Here is a 20765-nt window from a genome sequence, read left to right on the forward strand (position 1 = left end):
CACATTTCGTAAGGGAAAGACTGTCTCCACTCAATTAGTTGATAATTGAGGAAGAACTGAAACTAATCTCCATAATGATCTTATGGAGGCTCGAACCCTTGCATTCAACATTATAAGTGCAATGCTTCTCCCATTGGACCAAAGGCCCATTGGTACCAAAAATACTCTTAGGTGATGTTTGGTTGGGAGGAGAGAATGAAGAAAAAGAAAGTAATTTAAATTCTATTTTTATTTCCATTGTTTGGTTTGACAAAATATATAGAAATTTAATTTTCATTAGAATTTAATATTCATTATAATGTAGAATTTAAATTGCACACTAAGTAGGGAAGAATTTAAATTCCTCTTATATTGGAAACTAAAGTTTCCAAAATTACCCTTCAACTTTTTAACTTGTTTAATACCATTAATAATTATTATTTATAATTTTATTTTATTGATTTAATATTATAAATAATTATATATTAATTAAATTTAATAAATGATTTAAGAAACTTAACAAAATAAATAAACTAATTTATTTATTTATTTAATATGAAAATACAAAAATACAATTTAACTGTCATCGGACCTTCGTTGGACATCGCCGGAAAGTCGCCGGACCACCACCGAACAATGCCGGAAAGTTGCTGGACCGCCATTTTATTATATATATTTTAGATTATAGTTCATTACTAATATAAATAGTTTAATATTTAAGGTAAAAGATAAATTTGTCTAAAGAAAAAAATTGTAATTCCTTTCTTTATTAAATTTTATATCAAACCAAACAATGAAGTCTAATTTCACTACTCTTCTCCACTCCTTTCTTCTCACTTCCTCTACATTCCACTATTTTCCACTCCTCCCTTTTCTTGAAACCAAACATGGCCTTATGGGAAAGGAACTTAAGGTAAATTAACATCTCACTTTCTACATTGTGTATTTTTTATTTTGTTGTTTGCCTTCACTTGTGTCTTGTTTTTGCTAGATTGATTCTTTTATTTGGTTTTTTGTCATTTGTTAGATCGGTTAAGTAGCATAAAATGATAGTCTATTACTATTAAAGTTGGTTCCATCAATTTTCTATAAAACTGACATTCTCCAGCCAAGATATGGATATGAATGCAATTCTAGCCAAGCTTCACAAGTGATTTCCCTTTCTCCCTCAGAATGCACTCTCACAATCTAAAAAGCTCGGTTCGAATGCTTGCAATTTCTTATGAAAAATAACATCCCTGTTGACATCCATTAGGTAATTAGTGTCGAACTATAATTAACAAGGGAGTTACCTCCCAAATTTGTTGCCTACATGCTTGATATCGAGAAAGAAAACTATTTCAAAAAATGAATAACTAGATGACTCCAAGATTCTTATCATAAGTGTGCTCAAACAAACTGCAATAGGCATCTTTGTAAATCTTTGGGAACGATGTCTAACAATAGGAAGACAAGATTCAATTCATTAGGAATAGCTTCAATAAATAGTCATTGGATAACATCTTTTCGAATCTTAAACGCATCCTAGTGGGTACGTACAATATACAATTTCCTAGTTATGACCATTATTCTAGAAAGAATATGCATGACGCAGTCTCATGAATCTAACTATAAACGAATCTGTTTGCTAGTCTATAAAAGAACTAGATGGGAATCTTATCCTCGACCCATAGAAAGCTTTCGAGACGTAAATTAGAGGGAGATGTGAGTCACAATTACCATATTCTTTTGTTCTACTATTCTTTTATTATTTGCATTATTACTTTTAATGGTGTGATTTTATCTTTACTTATTGTTTGTTTTCTTTACTATTTACTTTTGACTCTTGAGCCATGAACTTCACGCATTATTTGACAAACACACCATCCCATTTACAGTTGTGCACTATTATATCTGTCACTAAGATCTTTAAATATGAACTTATTTTTTTTAATACTCACAAATTATTTTTGAGAATTGTCGCAATGACAACAACTTCGAATAGACAATTCAAGAATGTTTGTGTGCTTTATGGCTTTCGTTATAAAAAATACAAAGAGTTTGTTCAAACAGATGTAGATCTTAGTCGAGTACTAACAGAGAGAAAAATACACTTGATATATAGAGGAGGTGACTGAAAGTTATCAAGACTTGTCTCGGAAGTTGTTCACACTAAAGGAAGTCAAGTATTTAGTATCATCCCAAAAACCTAAAAACCTCTGGGATGTCTACCCAACTCACCAATTGGAGAAGAGCTAGTCGTCTCAAGTATGCATGAAAGAATATCAAAGATGCTAAACTATGCGGACACTTTCATTTCCTTGTTAGGAGATCTTGCAACTCTAGAGACATTGATTACATTCACATCTTCAACCTATATGAACATTCATAAAAAATCTATCAATATGTTAAATGTTAATAACTTTTGTGATGGGTTGATAATGTTTCTTAACATGCAATTAAGAATCATTTCATTCTATTTATAGTGAAAAAACTCTTTATTTGTGCTTCCATTACTAGCGAATTACTTGATCTTTTACAAACTTACAGACCAAAACTAGATCATAAGACTCTTGCATTGAATTGGTCGATTGATTATGGTAACAATAGTAGTAACAAGTATAAAATTAGATTTAACCCTCTATTTGTAAATATTTTCTTGTGTTGCAGCATTCTAGTGATGTCTTTTAAACTTGACTTATTTCCTTTTAGATATTGAGGACAATGTCTAATTCTAGTTGGGGGGAGAGAATAGTTGACAATTGTAGAATAAGTGATAGTGTCTCGTTACTTTTACTAGCCTTTTTCTAAATTTTTAAGTCGAAGACAACCAAATATGGAGTTTTAGTTACTCTAAAAGCACATCTTCCTAGTCTTAGAATTTAGTTAATAGTCTTAGAATTTAGTTAAAAAAATAAAAAAAAAATTATAAAAGTTAAACTATTTTGTGTTATCTTTTGGTATTGGATGACATGACGACTTCTAAAAAAATAATAAAATTTAAGCTATTTATATTATCTTTAGCTTTGAGTTATGTTTTTGCCACTTTGCATATTGATGTTGGTGATAAATGTGAATTGAGAAATTTGATGAGTGAAACTAATTGAGTTATTTAAAGAAATGTACATGTCACAATAAGTTTCAAGTGAGTTTTTAAGCATATTATTTTTTTTGGAGAGCAACTCTTTTTCATAACCAAACAGTTTATTATTTTATACATGATCTCTATCTTTTTTTTTTTTTTGAGTTGACCAATGAAAAAAATTATGTGTTGCTACATCTGAAAGTCTATTGAACTAGTAGATATGAAAGACTATTTAGAACTCTAAAAATGACAGAAATGCCATCATTGTGGAATATCCATAGCTGCTCTTTTTGAGCAAAAAAGAAAAAAAAACTTTTTGTTTGTTAACTTATTATCTTATCCCACTCCAATTCGTAGTATTACCCTATATTTTATGTTCTGCATTACCTATTCATATTTGAGAAAAATATGGAGGATTTTTTAAGAAAAGTGGTGCATTCCAAAAATACACACACACACACACACACACACACACACCTATTATGATAGCAAAACAAGAGGAATTTTTTTTTAAAAAGAAGAAATAAATAAAAGCACCTTGCAATTTTCAAAAGATCTCTATTTGTTTTTCAAATATATATTCTATTCTTCCTATCATCTCTTCTTTGTTAGCTATTTTTCTAGCCTACGTTACATCCTAGTAGAAGGCCTAGATTTTAGGGAATTATAGTATGAAATAGAAGCTAGTAATATGGATTGAAAGATATGGTAATGCATAAAAATACATACAAATAATATTATTGATTTGACTAATAATTTATTTAACTTGAGATCGTATTCTTTTCTAAACTATAGGCTTTATTCTTTCATCTTAGTGAGATTGTGTGATAATGCTTTTCTATTATCTTCTCTCACTACCATTTCTTGGAATGATTATTTTTATTAGGTCTATTTTATTTTGAGAGTGTCATTCTTACTCGCTAGATTTTGGGATTTGGCATATTACTCTTGCAAGTGGCGTGATTAATATAGTTTTGATAATTGATCATTTTGCATGAGTTTACCTGACTGATTTGTGTAAATGGTCGATGTGGAAGTGATATTTTTAAGGCTAGAAATAATGCTTTTACTTTTATTTAATTGTTTTCATTAATCAAATTAAAGAAGTAAAAACAAAATTGCCCTAAAAAAAAGATTTCAATTTGCATTTGAATTTTGCCAGATATTATCGCTTACTTTACTAGGGACTAGCAATAAGCTAGTTGAAGGGTGTGTTGAGTATTGGAGAGTGTATGTTTATAAAGAGTAAAATCATCATTTTATGCTCTAAGACTCACTTATTTATATTTTTATATAATTAAGTCCATTAAGCTTTCATTTTATGTTTTGTTATAATTTGAGTATTTTATGTTTTTTTGAGGTATTTTGGTCATTTCAAGATTAATAAGAAGTCAAACAACAAAACATATAATATTTTTTAGCTTAGAAAAGCTAAAAACCTAAGGGTATAAAGGACAAAATCATAATTTTAAGATTTTGCCGGGGCCCAGTTAACGTGGCATTGACCAATGATGTGGAGCATCCTATTGCGCTAATTGATGACGTTGCAACATCCTATTGAAACGAAAAATGAGCTTACGATACATGTAATACATTTAATTGATGATGGTTGACTTTTGCGTTGACTAATGACGTGGTAGCATATTATTGAACCGTGCAATTCACCGAATCACAGCCTTAGTGACATGTTCCATCCAACCAGAGGTTGCCACATGATGCAATCCTGAGCGTCCGATTTGTTTTCATCCGATAGTCATGATTTACTCATTGTATTTATAAATAGAGGACTCCCCCAAATTCGACAACTCTGAATCCAAATTTCGAGCTCCATTTTGTGTAATTCTCACTCTATCTTGTATTTTCTACGTATTTTTGATAAAATTACAATTTTACCCCTAGTTCAATTATGAATGCTTAATTTAGTTTCAAGCTTGACTTGAAAGTGAAGCCTCAAATTGATCCATGGGCTGAGATTGGTAAGTTTATTAACTCTCTCTATAATTTATATAGATTGTTTTAACTCATCGTTGATAGATAATAATAATCTTGTCTAGATTTTGTAAGGTATACCGGCTCCCCTGTGCAAGATTGTTATTGTTTAACACAATGAGCACTTTACATTATATTTATTAGTGAGAAACTCTCCTCTAGTATTAGTGGTTCATCTTGACTCAGTGTTGACAGAGAATGATCTAAGTTATTTAGTGGACAGTCTTGCTATATTGTTGATAGTAAGATTATTATCAACTATCACAATAAGTACTTGACACCACATTTAGCAAAAGATTATTTTCCCTAGTACAATGAGTGATTGATACCATATTTATCAGAGTGAAGATATAAGGAGTGGAAATACCCCCTCAAAAATTAATTGGAACTAAAAAGGAATATTAAACCTATAGTGAGATGTTGAATGTGAATATAAAGATCCAAGTGTTTCATTTGAATTGTTTCATCCTTAATTTATCCGCACCATCTTTTTAATTTAATCTTAGTACTGCTAAAAAATCACAGCCAATCAATTTACATATAAAGTTGGAAAATTAACCTTATATATAATTAAATCTACTTTCTCGTGGAATTGATACTCATCACCATTAATCTATACTACAATAGATTCTTGCGCTTGCGAGCACAATAAAATTTGCGCAACAAATTCTCAATCCAATTAATAGCAAGGTATGAATTATTCTGATAACAAAGACTAGGACTTCAACTTCCCTTGTTAATATATTGTATGGCGATAAAATTAATTTTGTGTGGAGAGGAGTTCCCAATCCACTCCAACATACGAAAATTGCATTAAGGTAACTATGAAATATCAGCCTCCCTTGGCGTAATAAGAACTGGGGATAATGATCAGTTGCACAGAAACATTTTATGATAATTTATTTGGGAGCTTTTTGGCCTATTTTTAATAGCGATTAATTTAAGTATGCAAATCCAGAAAATATGACGAATAGATTCATCACAAGTAGACCAATCTTGTGGTCAATTTATGTATATTTCTTCATTAGCCAACTCTTGTGGCTAACTTGGGTGGAATGTAAGGGCAATTCTAGTTTGAAGTTTGGCAAGCATACCTCACTATAGTTATCCTGCAGTGGAGTTTTGTCAATGGTCCACAAGTTTTCTATGATCCTTGGTCAATCTTTAAAATGTTGCATTCTTAAGATCTTTTTAAAATGCCATATCTATCGTAGTGTTTTGTCTGATTTTAACCTTCAATTTAACTTGATTAGGACAGGTCGGGCATTCCAGTTTCTCTTCTATTTGACATATGTTATGATTAGGTGGAAAGTGCTAAAAGAGTTATTGTTGAAAGAAATAAGCCCTATAAGAAAACTACCCTAATGACCAAGATCACTAGGATAAAGTAAGCAAACTGATTAAAGAGAATGCAAGCTTGAAAAATGAACTGAGAGCCTCAAGAACTTCTATGAGAGAAGTTCTAAGTCTAGGTGAACCTGGCTTGACTTCTATTTTCTTAACGCTTGATGATTGACACTAAAATGCGTACATTTAACAAGGATAAAATTATCAGTTTTTCACTTATAGTGTTGATTAATGCGCTAATTATTCATAAATTATCTTAATACTCCCCAAATTAATTTTTATGTTAAATTAATTTGTAACATGTTAATTTTAATTTACAAATAAATTTTAAGAATAAGAAGGAATTAGAGCTGAAAGCAGAAGACAAAGAAGTTTGATTGTATTTATATATAAAAGCCAAAAAAATAATTGAAAAGTGTGCCTAAGCCACTTATCAGGATGAGCAAGTGGCTGCCACCATCTACTTGGTTATCCCTTTAATTATTAAAAATAATAATATAACAATAATTGAAATAAGAATAAAATGAACTAAGGTGGAGGCATTTGTTGCTATAAAAGCCGAAGAAAGGGAGCAGAGCAAGGGGGAAGAGAGAACGGGAGAAAGCTGAGGAATTCCTTCTTCTTTTTTGTCTTATTTTCTTGTGTAATTAATCTTCGTGTAATATATTTCAGAAATTTGTTAAATAAAATAAGTGTTTGGTTTTCCAATATGACTAGGTAAATTTTCTAAGTTGAGGTGAAAGGTCAAGGTCAAGGATTTAAATTATTAAGTTAATTACTCTATCAAGTGAGTCTTAAATTTATTTTATTTTTTGTATTTTTCTTCCTTACAAATTTCTTTTATATCATGTTAATTTATAAATTTAGATTAGTTCAGATTTATATGGTATTGTGACATAATGTCGACACTTCAATATAGTTGTGGCACATTAGGTTTTTGGTCTCATATTTATCATACTTAAGTTAGTTAAAAACTAAATGGCATAATAATTAATTGGTGAAATAATTACAAAATACAAATATGAGAGAGTTGTTATAATCATAATTTGAAATCTGAGAGTGGATCTCGTAACCTTAGCATATTTTTAGATTAATTTATTTTCTTGTATTAAATTTTCTTTGTTTAATAAATTGACTACTAGATTTTAAATTCCCTATGGTTCGATCCCGAACTCACTAAGTTATATTATAACTAGACACTCTTATCCTTGGGAGTAATAACACTTTTGAGTCGTGTCACTTGAAATCAACAAGAAGAAAGTAATGGAGAAAATCAAGATCTGTGACACAGAATTGATGGTTCATGATAGCTTTGGCACTTCTTAGGATAGTTCTAATGGAGATAGAGCTTTTGTGGATGATGGTTAATGATGCGAGTGTGCTCAAGATATCTGATGATTTTCATGATAATGATTAAGAGGGAGATCCAAAGGCTACCACATAAGAAACTTCTCGGATCATCCATCAGTGCTAGTATTACTTTAATATTTTAAACTCAGCTTAAGTTGTTATATTAAGCTTTGGTTTTATAGCGATTTTACTACTGCTCTTTCAGGGATTTTAGGCTATCATGTTAGCATTTTTATGTTGTAAACAATGTGTTTGATTTAATTGCCTTGAGCAACGTATATTGGGCAAGACTTTTACTTGGCAAAATTAGTTTATTTTAGGTGTAGGGTTACATGTTGAGCAAGTAAATGCTCGTTTGGTCTCTATATTTTGAGTTAAGTGTCAGTTTAATCCATATATTTAAAAAAAAAAAACCTTAAGACACCCTATTATATATTACCTTCTTACCCTTACTTTTTTTTTGCAATATTACAGTTGCAACAATATTCTTGGGGGTATTAATGAAAAGAAAAAATAATAATTTATCAAATTTATCTTAAAAGGAATATAAAAATATAAAAATATTTTTTGTTATTATTTTACTTTATGATTAATTTAGTAAATTAATTTTTTATAAGATTATTATTTGTAAGATTGTTGCAAAAATTAAAAAGATAGTAAACATTTCTTTAAATTGGCTGATATTAATTTATTTGTAAATAATCATTAGCACGATTGTTACATAGGTACAAAAGTACTGGTTCTTTCACACTGATATTTATTGGTTAATTTGCTAACAAATAATTATTGATTAATTTACTAATTATTCTTTTATCGATAAATTAATTAATGTCAAGAATATTATTGCAAAATGTATTGTTGTAAAAGAAAAGAAAAAATAAGAATAAGAATGTAACATATTTAACTGCAGTAGTGTTTTGATGTATTTTTTTAAATATAAAGTCTAAGTAGGTACTTAACTCAAAATATAGAGACTAAATAAATAACTATGAATGCTGGGATATGGTGTTTGTTTTGGAAACATACTTATTTTTGTTCGGCTTTACTCTGGTGTAAATGATCTCTTGAGCTTTGTGACTTTTACTTCTTAGGTGTTACCTCGACTACCATAAAATATCCCAGTTACACAAACAATTATTCAAGTGTTCGTTGTTAAAGCCAAACAGTGGATGTATTCATGGTATCTCAAGAGAGATGTTTGTAATGGAGAGGAGTTCTTTCAATCTACTCACATGCTTATAAATCAGTAATTAGGCTACCTTTATAACCCGCGGAGAACTAATCAATGGCATTAGCTATCATTTGAATGAAATCTTCCATTGGGTGATAAAAAGACAATGCCACAACATTTTCACACTATTCTAATGGTGATAATCTCACATTCATTACAAAATATATGCTTACACATAGAATTGGTTCATTCAACTAGAATCATAAGAGTGGAGACATAGTATCCTTTCACTTGATGAATATAATCCCAAGCTAGAAAATCAACAATCGGGGAAGCTCAATTTCCTCAGATTAACTTAATAAGTGTTTTGCATCTCTTCTTTGACTTAAGTAAGTTGCCTTGCCCAATACTGCTCGATTTCTTATTTTTGGCTTTCAGAATAGTGTACATCTTTGACATTATATTCAATTAAAATGTACCTCAAAATGTTACAAACAACAAATTGATGAGAACCCCTCTAGATCAAGCTAGAAAAACCCACAACTAGATTGATAAGAACCCAAGAAAGCCAATACGATCAAAATTTGGATAAAAGATCCAAACCCTTGAGAAGGTAAGTCTTAAGAACGCAGATTGCTAAATAGGACGCCACAAAGGTTAGCAACTCTTTTGATAAGTCAAAAGTTCTTTCAAGAACAAGTTGAGAAAATCCTCTCCAATGATATCAAGCTTAAGATTGTCAAAGGTCTATTCAAAGAACATAAAAAATGTTTATATAAGGTGGCTAACATTAATTTAACTTAAAAATATGAAAAAAAAAGCCTAAAATTAAATCTCTGAGCGTATGGGCCTTGGCCTGCAGAGCCATTGATCTTAAACGGACTGTAACTTGGGCATATTATGTTGGATTTGGGCCTCCAAATACCATTTCGAAGCTCTCGATGTAAGAAATGTAACTACAGCATTAGAATTGATTTTATAGCCCTTCTTTTACTTAAAAATTTGTCCTCTCCAATGACGTTAGCTCGAATCAAGTATACCAAGGCTGATTCCTCCTCTTTCAAGCCCATCTTGAATATTAGTCTTTTGGAAATTGAATTTGAATTGAATTCGTCCAAACTAGCTTGAACAAATCCTTGCATTGCTTTCTTAATCTACTTAGTTCGTGCTCTTGTAATTGGCCATTCCAAAAACAAGCATAGGATTTTTAATGCTCTAAGCACTTTGGATCACATCACAAATTAGTGGCGATAAAGCATAATTTGAAGGCAAATCATCCATAACATGGTAATAAATAATCATTCATTTATGCAAAATATTTAATCATCCATTCACAATATAGTGAGGATTTCTAAAAATGAATAATGGACTTATAATTTCTAAGGATATGGAAAAAATCTGTTAAATGAACATCTAACCATAATGGGGTGCCCTTGACAGCCCCACAAGGTTGTCGCACAAAATATTACAAACATACATAACAATATCAAAATTAAACATGATAGGTTAATTGAGAGTTCTTGATCACATAAAGATCCTTCTTCATGTGTCTCCTCGCTCAGTTCTCCTTAGATTCTGTCCACCCTAAGTCATTTGCAAAATTTAAAATAAAGTTGGAGATGAATTGAATTTGGGATAGTCGAGCGTGGCTGGTGCTTGAAATAACTTCTTAGACTTCAGATGCACTTCTATATTTTGTAGGACCTAAGCTAGCTATTAATTCTTAAGGTACCACAAGTGCTCTGAGACTTAGAGAAAATATTACTTGGCCATTCTTCAAGGAAGTGTGATTGGTACACAGTTGGCACTTGACCATATTGGCATTCTCTTACTTCCGTAGTTGTGCATTCAAACTCTAAATAACATTTTTTTTTATTGAATTTCTAAGATAGAAGGAATTTCTCTATGGTTATTTATAGGTCTTTTGCTCTTGTGCCACTAAAAATCTAATAGGGGTAGTTGATTTGATACACTTAAGTTGCTTAAGCTGCGCCTTAAATCTGTCATCGGATCTTGAGAGGAAATCTTAACAGGATGTTAATTTTGGTCATATCTCTCTTTTTTGTTTCTTCATCAATATGATAAATTACTGGTCCACAATTCTCTTATAAAAAAATGTGTTCTCTTTTGAGGATTCTTTGTTGCTATTCATTCATATGTATCCTAAAGTTTGTTGGTCACTGCTATAGAAGCTTATTGTTGCCCATGCCAATTATTTTCACTGAATTTTACTTAGAAATGATTCACATTTAGTTTGGATACTTTAGTGATTGTCAATAGATCTAGATCAAACTCAATTAATCAAATAAGTTTATATTTGAGGGGATATTAGACTAATAAAGATCAAGGAATGATTTATAGGGAGATATGGTGTGGTTCTTATGATCTGATGGTGAGTTAAGGTGAGAAAGTGAGCTATTCCATATTAAAGAATGAATCAAATAGTGTTTAGATTTGGAAATCATAAAATAATCTATAAAACTGAGACAATAAAGGTTAGAAGTGAGGCTAGCGATGGTAAGCGAGCATACTCCGATGCTCAAGTTTCCTTTGCAATTTAACAGAGTTTAAGAGTTTAAGAGTTTAAGATGAAGTTAAAGAGAGAGGGAGAGAAAAAGAGAAACTAGAGTCGAGAGAGAGGACTCAGATCTACTTAAAATTAATGGAAATTATCTCTGCGCCACATTTCTTTTGTCATATGTACATCTAACCACCACAAAATTTTAACATGTACTTTGCCCACCTTTGTTTTTAAACTTATATCAATCAACCATTTTAACACTAAAAATAATCATTTTACCCCTAACTGAATTAAAAGATTATTTTATTCTACAAAATTAAAAAAAACTATAATGATAAGAATACCCTAAATTCAATAAAATAAAAAATCTCAAAATCTAAGATGATAATTTTTAAATGAAATTATAATTATAAAAAATAACATGTAATTATAATTATTTTTCATTATAATTTTATTTAATTTTTGTAATTAAATTAAGTATAAGGAAGTATACAAACATTAAGATGAAGAGAAAAGCTCCCTATAATTATTTTAAACTTCCCTATAATTTAATATCAAGAAACTTCCCCATACAAATTAAATGAAATTATGATTATAAAAAATTAATATGATTATTTTTAAATGAAATTATAATTATAAAAAATTAACATATTGGATTTAAGATTTATTTCTTTTATTAAATTCAGGACATCCTTATATTATAGTTTTTTTATTTTTTTAAAATTTTATAGAATAAAATGGTCTTTTAATTCATTTAGGGATAAAATTGTCATTTTTTAGTATCAAAGTGGTTGATTAATATAAACTTAAAAATAAAGGTGGTGTAAAGTACATATCAATTTTTTTTATAATTAGATATACATATGATAAAAGAAAAGTGGTGTAGAGATAATTTTCTTAAAATTAAACCAGTTGAGCTTAACTAGAAGTGTGGTTGAGGGCCTTTTGGTCATTTTGACCACCTTGGCGAATTTCTATGGGTTCTTCAGTTCTTGCTCTTCCCTCATGTAGGGATATCTTGGTCATATCTCTTGAACGACAGTTGCCAGCGATTCTCAACAAGTGAGGAGGCTAAGCTGCAAGTGGTGTTTGCTATATGAACCTTTGTCCATGTGGCACCTATTGGTTGGATAGCTTTCGGTGAGGTGATTTTGCGAGAGCTGAGGTGTCTTCTTTTAATTACTTAGCCTTTTTAGATCTATTCTGTAGGACCTTGCTACGTTACAGATTCTGTATGTAACGCAGCAAATGAGGAGCATCCACGCGTTGCAGGAGAGAGGAAAAGTTGTTGGAACTTAACTGATACAAGACTAATTTCCATTGAGCTGTTACATACAGAGTCTGTAACGTAGTTTTGTCCCTATTTTTCTGTAATTGACTCCTTATTTTTAGATAAAAGAGAACACTCTCTTGCAGTTGCAGACGCCGACATTTTGTAAATTCACGTGAGCACTCAAACATCCCAGTGTCAGCACGTGTTTAGGATAACAGTAGATATTGTCAAGTAATCACTTATAATTTATGTATTTAATTAATTACTGTTAAATTATGTTTAGTAATAATTTATAATATTGAATGCATTAGAACGTCTCAAATTTTAGTATACAATGTGATAATTTTAATAAAATTAGGGTGATAAATTATCCGACAAGTCATTATTTAATAAAACAAATATTATTTCACAGTCCACCAGAGTTTCAAACATGCACCTCAGATGCTCGCCCGGGTACACCTATGCCATGCAGTTTAGGAGTTGCCCATGACCAAAATTCTCTTCCAAATTTCTTTTGAGTAAAATACAAAAGTAATTTCTAGTTATTAAATAAAAATATAAGAACTCTAAATGAATATTTTCAGAACATAACATATAACATATTGCCCAGCCTCCACCCCCAGCATGTTCGGTTGTCCTCATTAAAAGTTATGGGTTACAATTATCAGGTCTATTAAAATTAAAGATTTGTAACAAAAAGATAGAGAGCGGAATGAAAAACTTGAGATATGCACCGAAAAACTTAGTGCGATGCATATGCATTATAATCTGACTCCATCCCGCTCATTCCTTAGATATACTTCTGGTCGGTTGGCTATATAGCAAGAAAAAGATGCCGATTATTTTTTAAGTCAAAATACTACACTGAAATAGTCAGAAAAGCAGCTTATCCAAAACAAAATAAGTCGCAATGTCTTGTCTTCTAAATGTTGTCATATATGAACAAACCAAACTAGCAGGATTTTCGGATTTCTTCATCAAAGCCAATTCATACATTGCTTGCTTCACACTTCGCGTATATTTATCTTCTGGGATAATTTCCACTCCCACCCCGTCCAGAACAAGTTAGTTCATATTGTTACGGGGCACAAATCACTCTGAAGGTGCTGCCGAGTATGAAATCACCAAATAAGCAGTGCTGTAGACATGCAGATAACGACGCTCAGCAGGACTTTCTTCTTGACTTTCTTGTCCGGTCATGCTTAATTTACCACGTCCAATTTCCCCGCCGCAAAATATTCCTGCTAACGGAGCACTGGGAAAGTTCTCGAAGAATGGAAAACTATCGACATTGAGACCTCCGAAGAATGAGTTTCCACGGCCACAACAGGAGAAAATAAAACCTCCTAGAACTTCCTTTCTATCAATACTATTAGCAACATCCCTTCTGCCAAGGAAACCTTTGCCACTTGAGTTCAGCTTCAAATTTCTGATATTTTCAGATGCATTACGACAAGCAGCTAGTGCAGCATTGTGATCTGGCTGGTAAAATTGGAAATAGTCACCAGTTTTGATGCCGACACCATCAACATAAAGGTATTCCTGATCTCCTCTGTGAAAAACAAAACATTTCAGTTGTAAGTTATGAGGACAACTACATCGTCATATATGCCATTTCTGCATCAATGTAAGGTTCCTAGGGCAATAGTAAAATGAAGAGACTTGCATCAATATCAAAGCCATTAAATTTAATTCATAAAAGAAGGAAGTCCCAATTCCATATAGATTCATATGAGCTTCTGTTGCACTCCCCAGAATATTTGCTCAATTACAAGACAGTAATTACAAAAATTACTATTGTTGAGTTTAACTCTAATTTGAAATTCCAAATTGGGATTAGGCACTGGAAAGGATGGGACAGGAATATGGAGAAATAAGAGATATATCAAATACAAAAGGAACATCAGAAAATAACTGAAACCAAATAGGGATAAGAGAGAGTATAATATTTTACCCCCTAATTCCATGGAAAGCCAATGTTGTTATAAGCCTTGACTTTTCAGAACCAATAGAGCATTTTCTTCGTTTTGTGACACCAACGTACAGTTCTACTTGAGGAAAACGATTTTCCAGCTATAATTCAGATAAAGAGTATCAGCACAAGTTATGTAGGATACAAAATATAAGAAAATGCTCTTCATATATACATGCGCCTTCATTTGGCATACTATCACATTTTCATTTAAATTGTGAAGCAGCTCGATACTACAAGAAGAAATCAAGATAAAGGATTGAAGACAAAAGACATTAAAACTAACAGTATAGAAGGAATAACAAGCCTTCTTTCACATGTTCCCAATATTAGTAGAAACCTTTTAGCTGTTTCTCAATGACTCCATACCATGAAACTTGCAACCCAGAAAAAATATAGTTGTGTAGCGTAGACCTACCTCAAACATCATACTCGCTTTCAATTTGCAAGGATCCCTTCTGACATCCCTCAATAAATTTAAGATGGGAAAATATAGACATTTCCCAAGCTGATGTTGCTTGATCATTTTTGAATTCTTAAACTAGAAGCTTAAAATAAGAATTGATTATAGTTCTGAACATTCTATTTCGAGAGATACCCCATTCTCAATGAGGATTTTGAAAATAAAATCCTCCAAATTCAACAAGAAAGCTTTTTAAGCAAAATTTTGATTTGTTCTTTGTTTTCAAGTCAAACTCTTTCTGAATGGATCATATAATTCAACTATGCAATAAACAAAATAAATTGCTTCTATGTGGTATATTATGCGATCCAGCCGCACATAAATACAATACTCCAAAGAGCACCAGAAAACTGATTTCAACAATAATTTGTAGTTTTGGAAACAATACCACATCCAGCCTTTTTTATATTCATAACCCAACTATCTAATAAACATAATAATCATATAATCAACGATCCAACTGCAGACAGCTAGAATAGTTGCGCACCAGTCCTAGTACAGAAGATCTTCAACTTTACATCATATGGCAAACAATTCAGATAGGTAGTTATGCAAACAATATCACAACAGAAAAGTAAGAATACATAATCAGACTCCACTACTGCCGTACATCACAAAACTAGTTATATCTGCATAAAAACTAATGCTTGCTTCCAAAAATAGAGGGAAAATAATTCCATCCACATCACAAAAAAGTCACAAATTTTTAACTTGAGATTATAAGCATACCTGATCAATATGACGTAAAATCTGCTCACCATCTAGTATCTCATGATGACCTTCTCTTTTGGCAGTAAGCCACGTAGACCCCTCAGCATGATTTGCTCTAACAGAAACTGCCTTGTGCCTGGGACCTATTGCTGAAACACCTTCTGACATTGCAAGTTGAAATTGGATTTCCCCTGTACCTGCTTAATTGAAGCAAATCAATGATGGTTCATGGCATACAATAATGTTATACGTTATGGACACAAATATGCAAAATAGAAACAGAAACGTGAATCACTGATCAAAGACACTAGGCACAAATGGTAGATGATAAATGAAAAAAGTGAAAAACATTTCAAAATGGGACAAATAGCAAGGCATGGCAGCTTAATGATCGCAAGAACCTAGAACAAGGATGGAACAATAATTTAATTCTCATAAGCATTAATCTCATTTTAAGAAGCATATTTTTGAACCACTGACATGAGAACTTCTAATCTCTCTACAAGGTAAACAATCTGATCAATCCCATTACACCATCCTTTATCACACAAAAAACTCGGGTCCGTTTCAATTAACATAGACATGAAGATTGCTTAAGTCTTGGAAAAGGAATTTCATTTCTTAATCTTCAAATGGACTTCATAAGTTTTAGATCTACTATGAGCATCTATAATGAACCATTGAAATAAGAATTCCTTACTCATGGGAATTAATTTGTATGTTTACCCTATATAAAACACAACTTGTGACATGTTGCACTTTAGCCATGTAATTGACAAAAAGAACTTAGAGATTGATTTATTATATTACCAAATAAATTTAAATTTAAATTGTCGTTAATGCACTTGTGCAATCAAATTCAAGCAAAACTAGGGAACAAAGAATTCTTAATGTTGGGAAGAAAATCTATACTTAATAATAATTTATAATGCGGAGTTCTCTCCTTGTTTTATTTTGTCTTTAAAATGAGATGTAATTACATTTTGAAGAAAATTTTGGGTTGTGAAAGCTTTGTCTACCAAATAATTGAGAAGAAACAAGTCCAAGTGTGAGTGGCTGTATCAGGGTTCACTTTTTAATTGGGAACAAATGAGAATGGCCAAATTCAGGGGTGGGGCAAAAATCAGTCCAGAACCGAAAACTAATCAGTTCTTGGACTTTTGAACAGAACTTTAGAAATGACCCGACATGAATCTGTTTGGTTTCCTTCTTAGTTCCTAATCCAATTTATGAGCCCAAATGAGCCTATTGTCAGTTTTTCTTCTGATTTATAGCAAATCGTATCAATCAATCAGTTCCTATAAAATCAAACCACAGGAAACCACATTATGTATGAAAAGTCAAGCAAATCAAACCAATCAATTCGTTTATCTGGTTTTCTTTCTGCCCGTTATTTTTTTTTTTTGTTTTCTCTCCCTCTTTGCTTTTTTGCCCACCCCTTGTTGAATTTAACTTTTCTCTAGAAAAGGGTGTTAAAAATTACCCTAAAATGGTAAGTTCAAATAACAGGGGGCGTTTCAATAAAATTATCAGATAGTAAGGGTATGTTTGAAGAAATCTTTTGTTTTAAAAATTTCAAAGTCGAGAAGGGGCATTTGCTCCTTCTTGTATGCTACCTGCCGTCCCCAAGTTGGAACAAGGTCTACTAGAATAGGAAGAGATGTGAGAAAGGATAAACAAATAAGACAAGCAAAGAAGTATTTGAAAGAATCGCTTTAAGAAGTACGAGTAGCACAAAAAGCTAGTAAGGGTGATAGGGCGATGAAGTGGGAATCTCTTTTAAATGGGTAAAAAAATTATTGAGCAAAAGAGGATTAAAAACAAGCTGCCAGAGAAATGAAAACAAGATTCCCACAATTCCACAGAGAAGAAACAACAGTGAAAAAAATAACAAACATTAAATGTTCAGGTGTTAAAGGACACGAGAATTCAACAATTCAAGTAGCTTCTGATGCAGTTATAGGAAGGCCTCAAAATCAATTGTTTAATTGGCCTCTTGATAGCTGCAGTAACTTCTTATGTGAACAAACTAGTGTATCTGTAACCACAGAAGTGCAATGAATGTTTGAGATGATGCGAGGTTCAGGATGAAAGTTATCAAGGCATGATATTAACTCCTGTTGATTTTTTTTTTTTTAAGAAGAAACATTTGCAAAAATAAAAAAGTAAAAACTTAATAAATAAATCATGTATTCCAGCCATTTAAATTGTTATTTAGTTTCAGAGGCATAATAGAAAAAAGTAATAAACAGTAAACAAAGAAATAAATACCATGAGGTTTGTCTTTATCACTTGCAAATACAAGAGCAACAGCATCGGAAATGAATGCTGGGTTTCCACAGACATTTCTCAAATCATCACCACTCCTGTATGCAAACCGGCTTCTTTCATCACCCACAAAGACGGTATTCATAGACATTGCATAATCTGCGATACAGGATGCTATCAACTACAATTGAACATAAACAAGCTTGCAAAAAAGCAAGCCACTCAATCTGACTTCTGCATATGTGTTCCAACTATACATCCACATAAATGGGAAAATATCTATCTAAATATTCCTATTTTGATGTCATAACACAGACCTATACTTCGAAAACTTCCACTTGAGAAACAATAAACTATTTATAAAAGAATGGCATTTTTATGTTTGAACTTAAAGAAGGACAAAATGCAGAGAATATTGAGTAAGAAACATTAAATGTAAAAATAGTTTTATAGTTTTGATTTCAAGAAGAATAAATTCTTAAATCAAAAGTTGGCATAAATCCTTTTTCTCCCACATTACATAACCACACTAAAACAATTGAATTATTTTCCTTGCAGAGAAAAGTAACTAAATGCATTAAATTGATGAAATTTTTATATTCAGAAAATACTTACCCAATTTTTCAATGATAGGTTTCTGGTCCATATCTTCTTTCTGTAGCATCAGCAACTCAACATATTAGCAGTGGAAACAAAATTTTCATCCTCGTCAGAAGCAGAAACAGAGGAGAGTAAATGGCAGAATATTAACTTACCCCAAACATTATAATCCCAACCGGTGATGCGCAACCTGAAACAGAGGTTGTGTAATTCTGGATATCCATCACAAATTGATCAATCATTGGCACTGGAGGTGCCAGGTATACATCAACATATGTATCATCAACTGGAACCTGCACAATCTGATATAACTCCAGTCAGCCCATTTGATCATGTAAATATACCAAACATTGCAAGTTTCAGATTATCTATAATGACACATTTTTCCATTCTACATATCCAATTTGACAATAAGAAAAGCCGTTATGGAGTTTCAAAAAACAAATATATCTTGTGGCTTTAGCTAGGTGTCACTGCATTAGTTACACAAAATCCACGTAACTACGAGTTAACCTCACGTTGAATGGTTAGCAGTTTCACTTCGAATTTTTTTCTTTTGGCGTTACGAGCTGAGGCCAGAATGAGTCACTGGCCCCACGCGCCTACGCTAAAAGGAAAAATAATAACAATAACTACATTTTTTTGCTCACGGCTTCCACGTGTCATATCTAGGCATTTATCTGTTCTGATTCTAAATGATCAGTATTTTGACTAAATAACTGAAACTATCTTCTAAATCTAAATCAAATGTAACATTGAGTTATTGCTTCTAAGAAAAGCTCAATTCATAAATTTCCATTATATTCATTTATAGAAAAAATGATGACCACCAAAGTATTCTTTTAATAGAGGTTCTCGAGTATATTGACCAAATAAGTTTGTGTTGTATAGCCCCAAACATGTCCAAATGGTTCCCGCCAACCCATACCTCTTTCCGCCGAAGTAATGGAATGGCATCAACTTTTAATCCAGGCAAATAGCCAACTGTCAATACAATGCCTGACTGCTGACCACATGTACATATGCCACGATTGACACCAATATCCTCATGATCCTGAAACTTGACCTACATTTTTCCACAACTAACAAAATAAATCATCACTTTCACTTCACTTGCCTCAAGAAACAAAAAACCAAAACGACAAAGAAACAATTCAAACCTCTCTAAACTCATCAGTAAGAGCATCTCTTCCCATTACTCCATGAACAACGGATAAAATAATCGGAGTTCGTAGACCCAAATGTTTTACCAACTGCATTTTCTCACACATTATTTAAGAGGGGGGGGGGGGGGGGGGAGAAGCAAAACAATAAAATGCAGTGAGAAGCGAAATGAGAAGCAAAACAATAAAATGCAGTGAGAGGTGATATACAAAATCGAGAGTCCTTCTCATGTTAAAGCCTCTGCCAACATTTGCGATGGCAAAATGCGGTCGTATGGGCTCCAAGAGAACCTTATCGAGAACCTCTTGTAGAGCAATCTACATATCAAACTATATAACATCAAAAAAAAAAAGAAAATCAAGGATTCAGCTAGAAAAGCATTCAGTAATCAATAATTTTAATTCAAACTTACTGGGGCAGAAGCTTTGAAGGAACAAGCAGAGGCGATTCTGGGGCGAGAGAGAATGGAGTTGCAAACGCAGTTCCAAGATTTGTTAACGCAAGCTGCTGATGCAAAGGATTTTGCTGGAAGCCGACTGAGAATGTTATGAAGAACATCTTCACAATCAGCTAAGCTGCTGATTTCAATTGTCTTCTTCTTCTTCTTCGACGATGATGGTTTCTCGGTATCCATTGCTGTGAATCAAAATGAATTATTTCAGTGAAATTTTTATCACCGAATAAATTTGGCCATTTCAACGGCAGCTGCCTCTGGCTGTAGCGTGACGACCGATGACCCGAGACGTGTTGCAGCACTGTAGTGGCTTTGTGAAAAGTGGCAGGGCACTCGGTCTGCCACGTAGTTTAGCCCCTGGTAAATTGATATGCTTCAATTTATCTACAAATTATTGAAAACATCCCAATTGGGGTAAAAAAAAAAAAAGTGTTTTTTT

At 32.1% G+C, this 20765-nt stretch overlaps 1 protein-coding gene across 5 annotated transcripts; it reads right to left on the reverse strand.

Moving 5' to 3' along the window:
- Nucleotides 1-13509: 13509 nt before the first annotated feature.
- LOC102620424 (F-box/LRR-repeat protein At5g63520) lies at nt 13510-20729 on the reverse strand. Of its 5 annotated transcripts, none has more exons than XM_006493158.4 (10): nt 20285-20729; nt 20082-20189; nt 19869-19961; nt 19637-19774; nt 18864-19001; nt 18724-18763; nt 18112-18267; nt 15859-16040; nt 14649-14767; nt 13510-14246 (listed from the first exon to the last, which is right to left on the reverse strand). In XM_006493158.4, exons 1-10 carry the CDS (start codon nt 20504-20506, stop codon nt 13787-13789), a joined length of 1656 nt encoding a protein of 551 aa, XP_006493221.1. In that variant the 5' UTR covers nt 20507-20729; the 3' UTR covers nt 13510-13786. The 5 variants fall into 5 exon arrangements, with proteins under 5 accessions (XP_006493221.1, XP_015381043.1, XP_006493220.1 ...); XM_015525557.3 differs by having other exon boundaries at nt 18864-19010; nt 20285-20717; XM_006493157.4 differs by having other exon boundaries at nt 15859-16037; nt 18864-19010; nt 20285-20707.
- Nucleotides 20730-20765: the final 36 nt, after the last annotated feature.

This window comes from Citrus sinensis, chromosome 4 (genome assembly GCF_022201045.2).
Source record: "Citrus sinensis cultivar Valencia sweet orange chromosome 4, DVS_A1.0, whole genome shotgun sequence".
In the NCBI taxonomy this organism is placed as follows: domain Eukaryota; kingdom Viridiplantae; phylum Streptophyta; class Magnoliopsida; order Sapindales; family Rutaceae; genus Citrus; species Citrus sinensis.

Excerpts from the sequence above, each read along its gene's own strand:
- LOC102620424 (XM_015525557.3), bottom strand. The coding sequence starts at position 20,506 with ATGGATACCGAGAAACCATCATCGTCGAAGAAGAAGAAGAAGACAATT. Across the intron at positions 19,011-19,636 it reads CATTACTTCGGCGGAAAGAG|ATTGTGCAGGTTCCAGTTGA; the intron begins GTATGGGTTGGC and ends GAGTTATATCAG. Across the intron at positions 18,764-18,863 it reads TTGGGATTATAATGTTTGGG|AAAGAAGATATGGACCAGAA; the intron begins GTAAGTTAATAT and ends CTGATGCTACAG.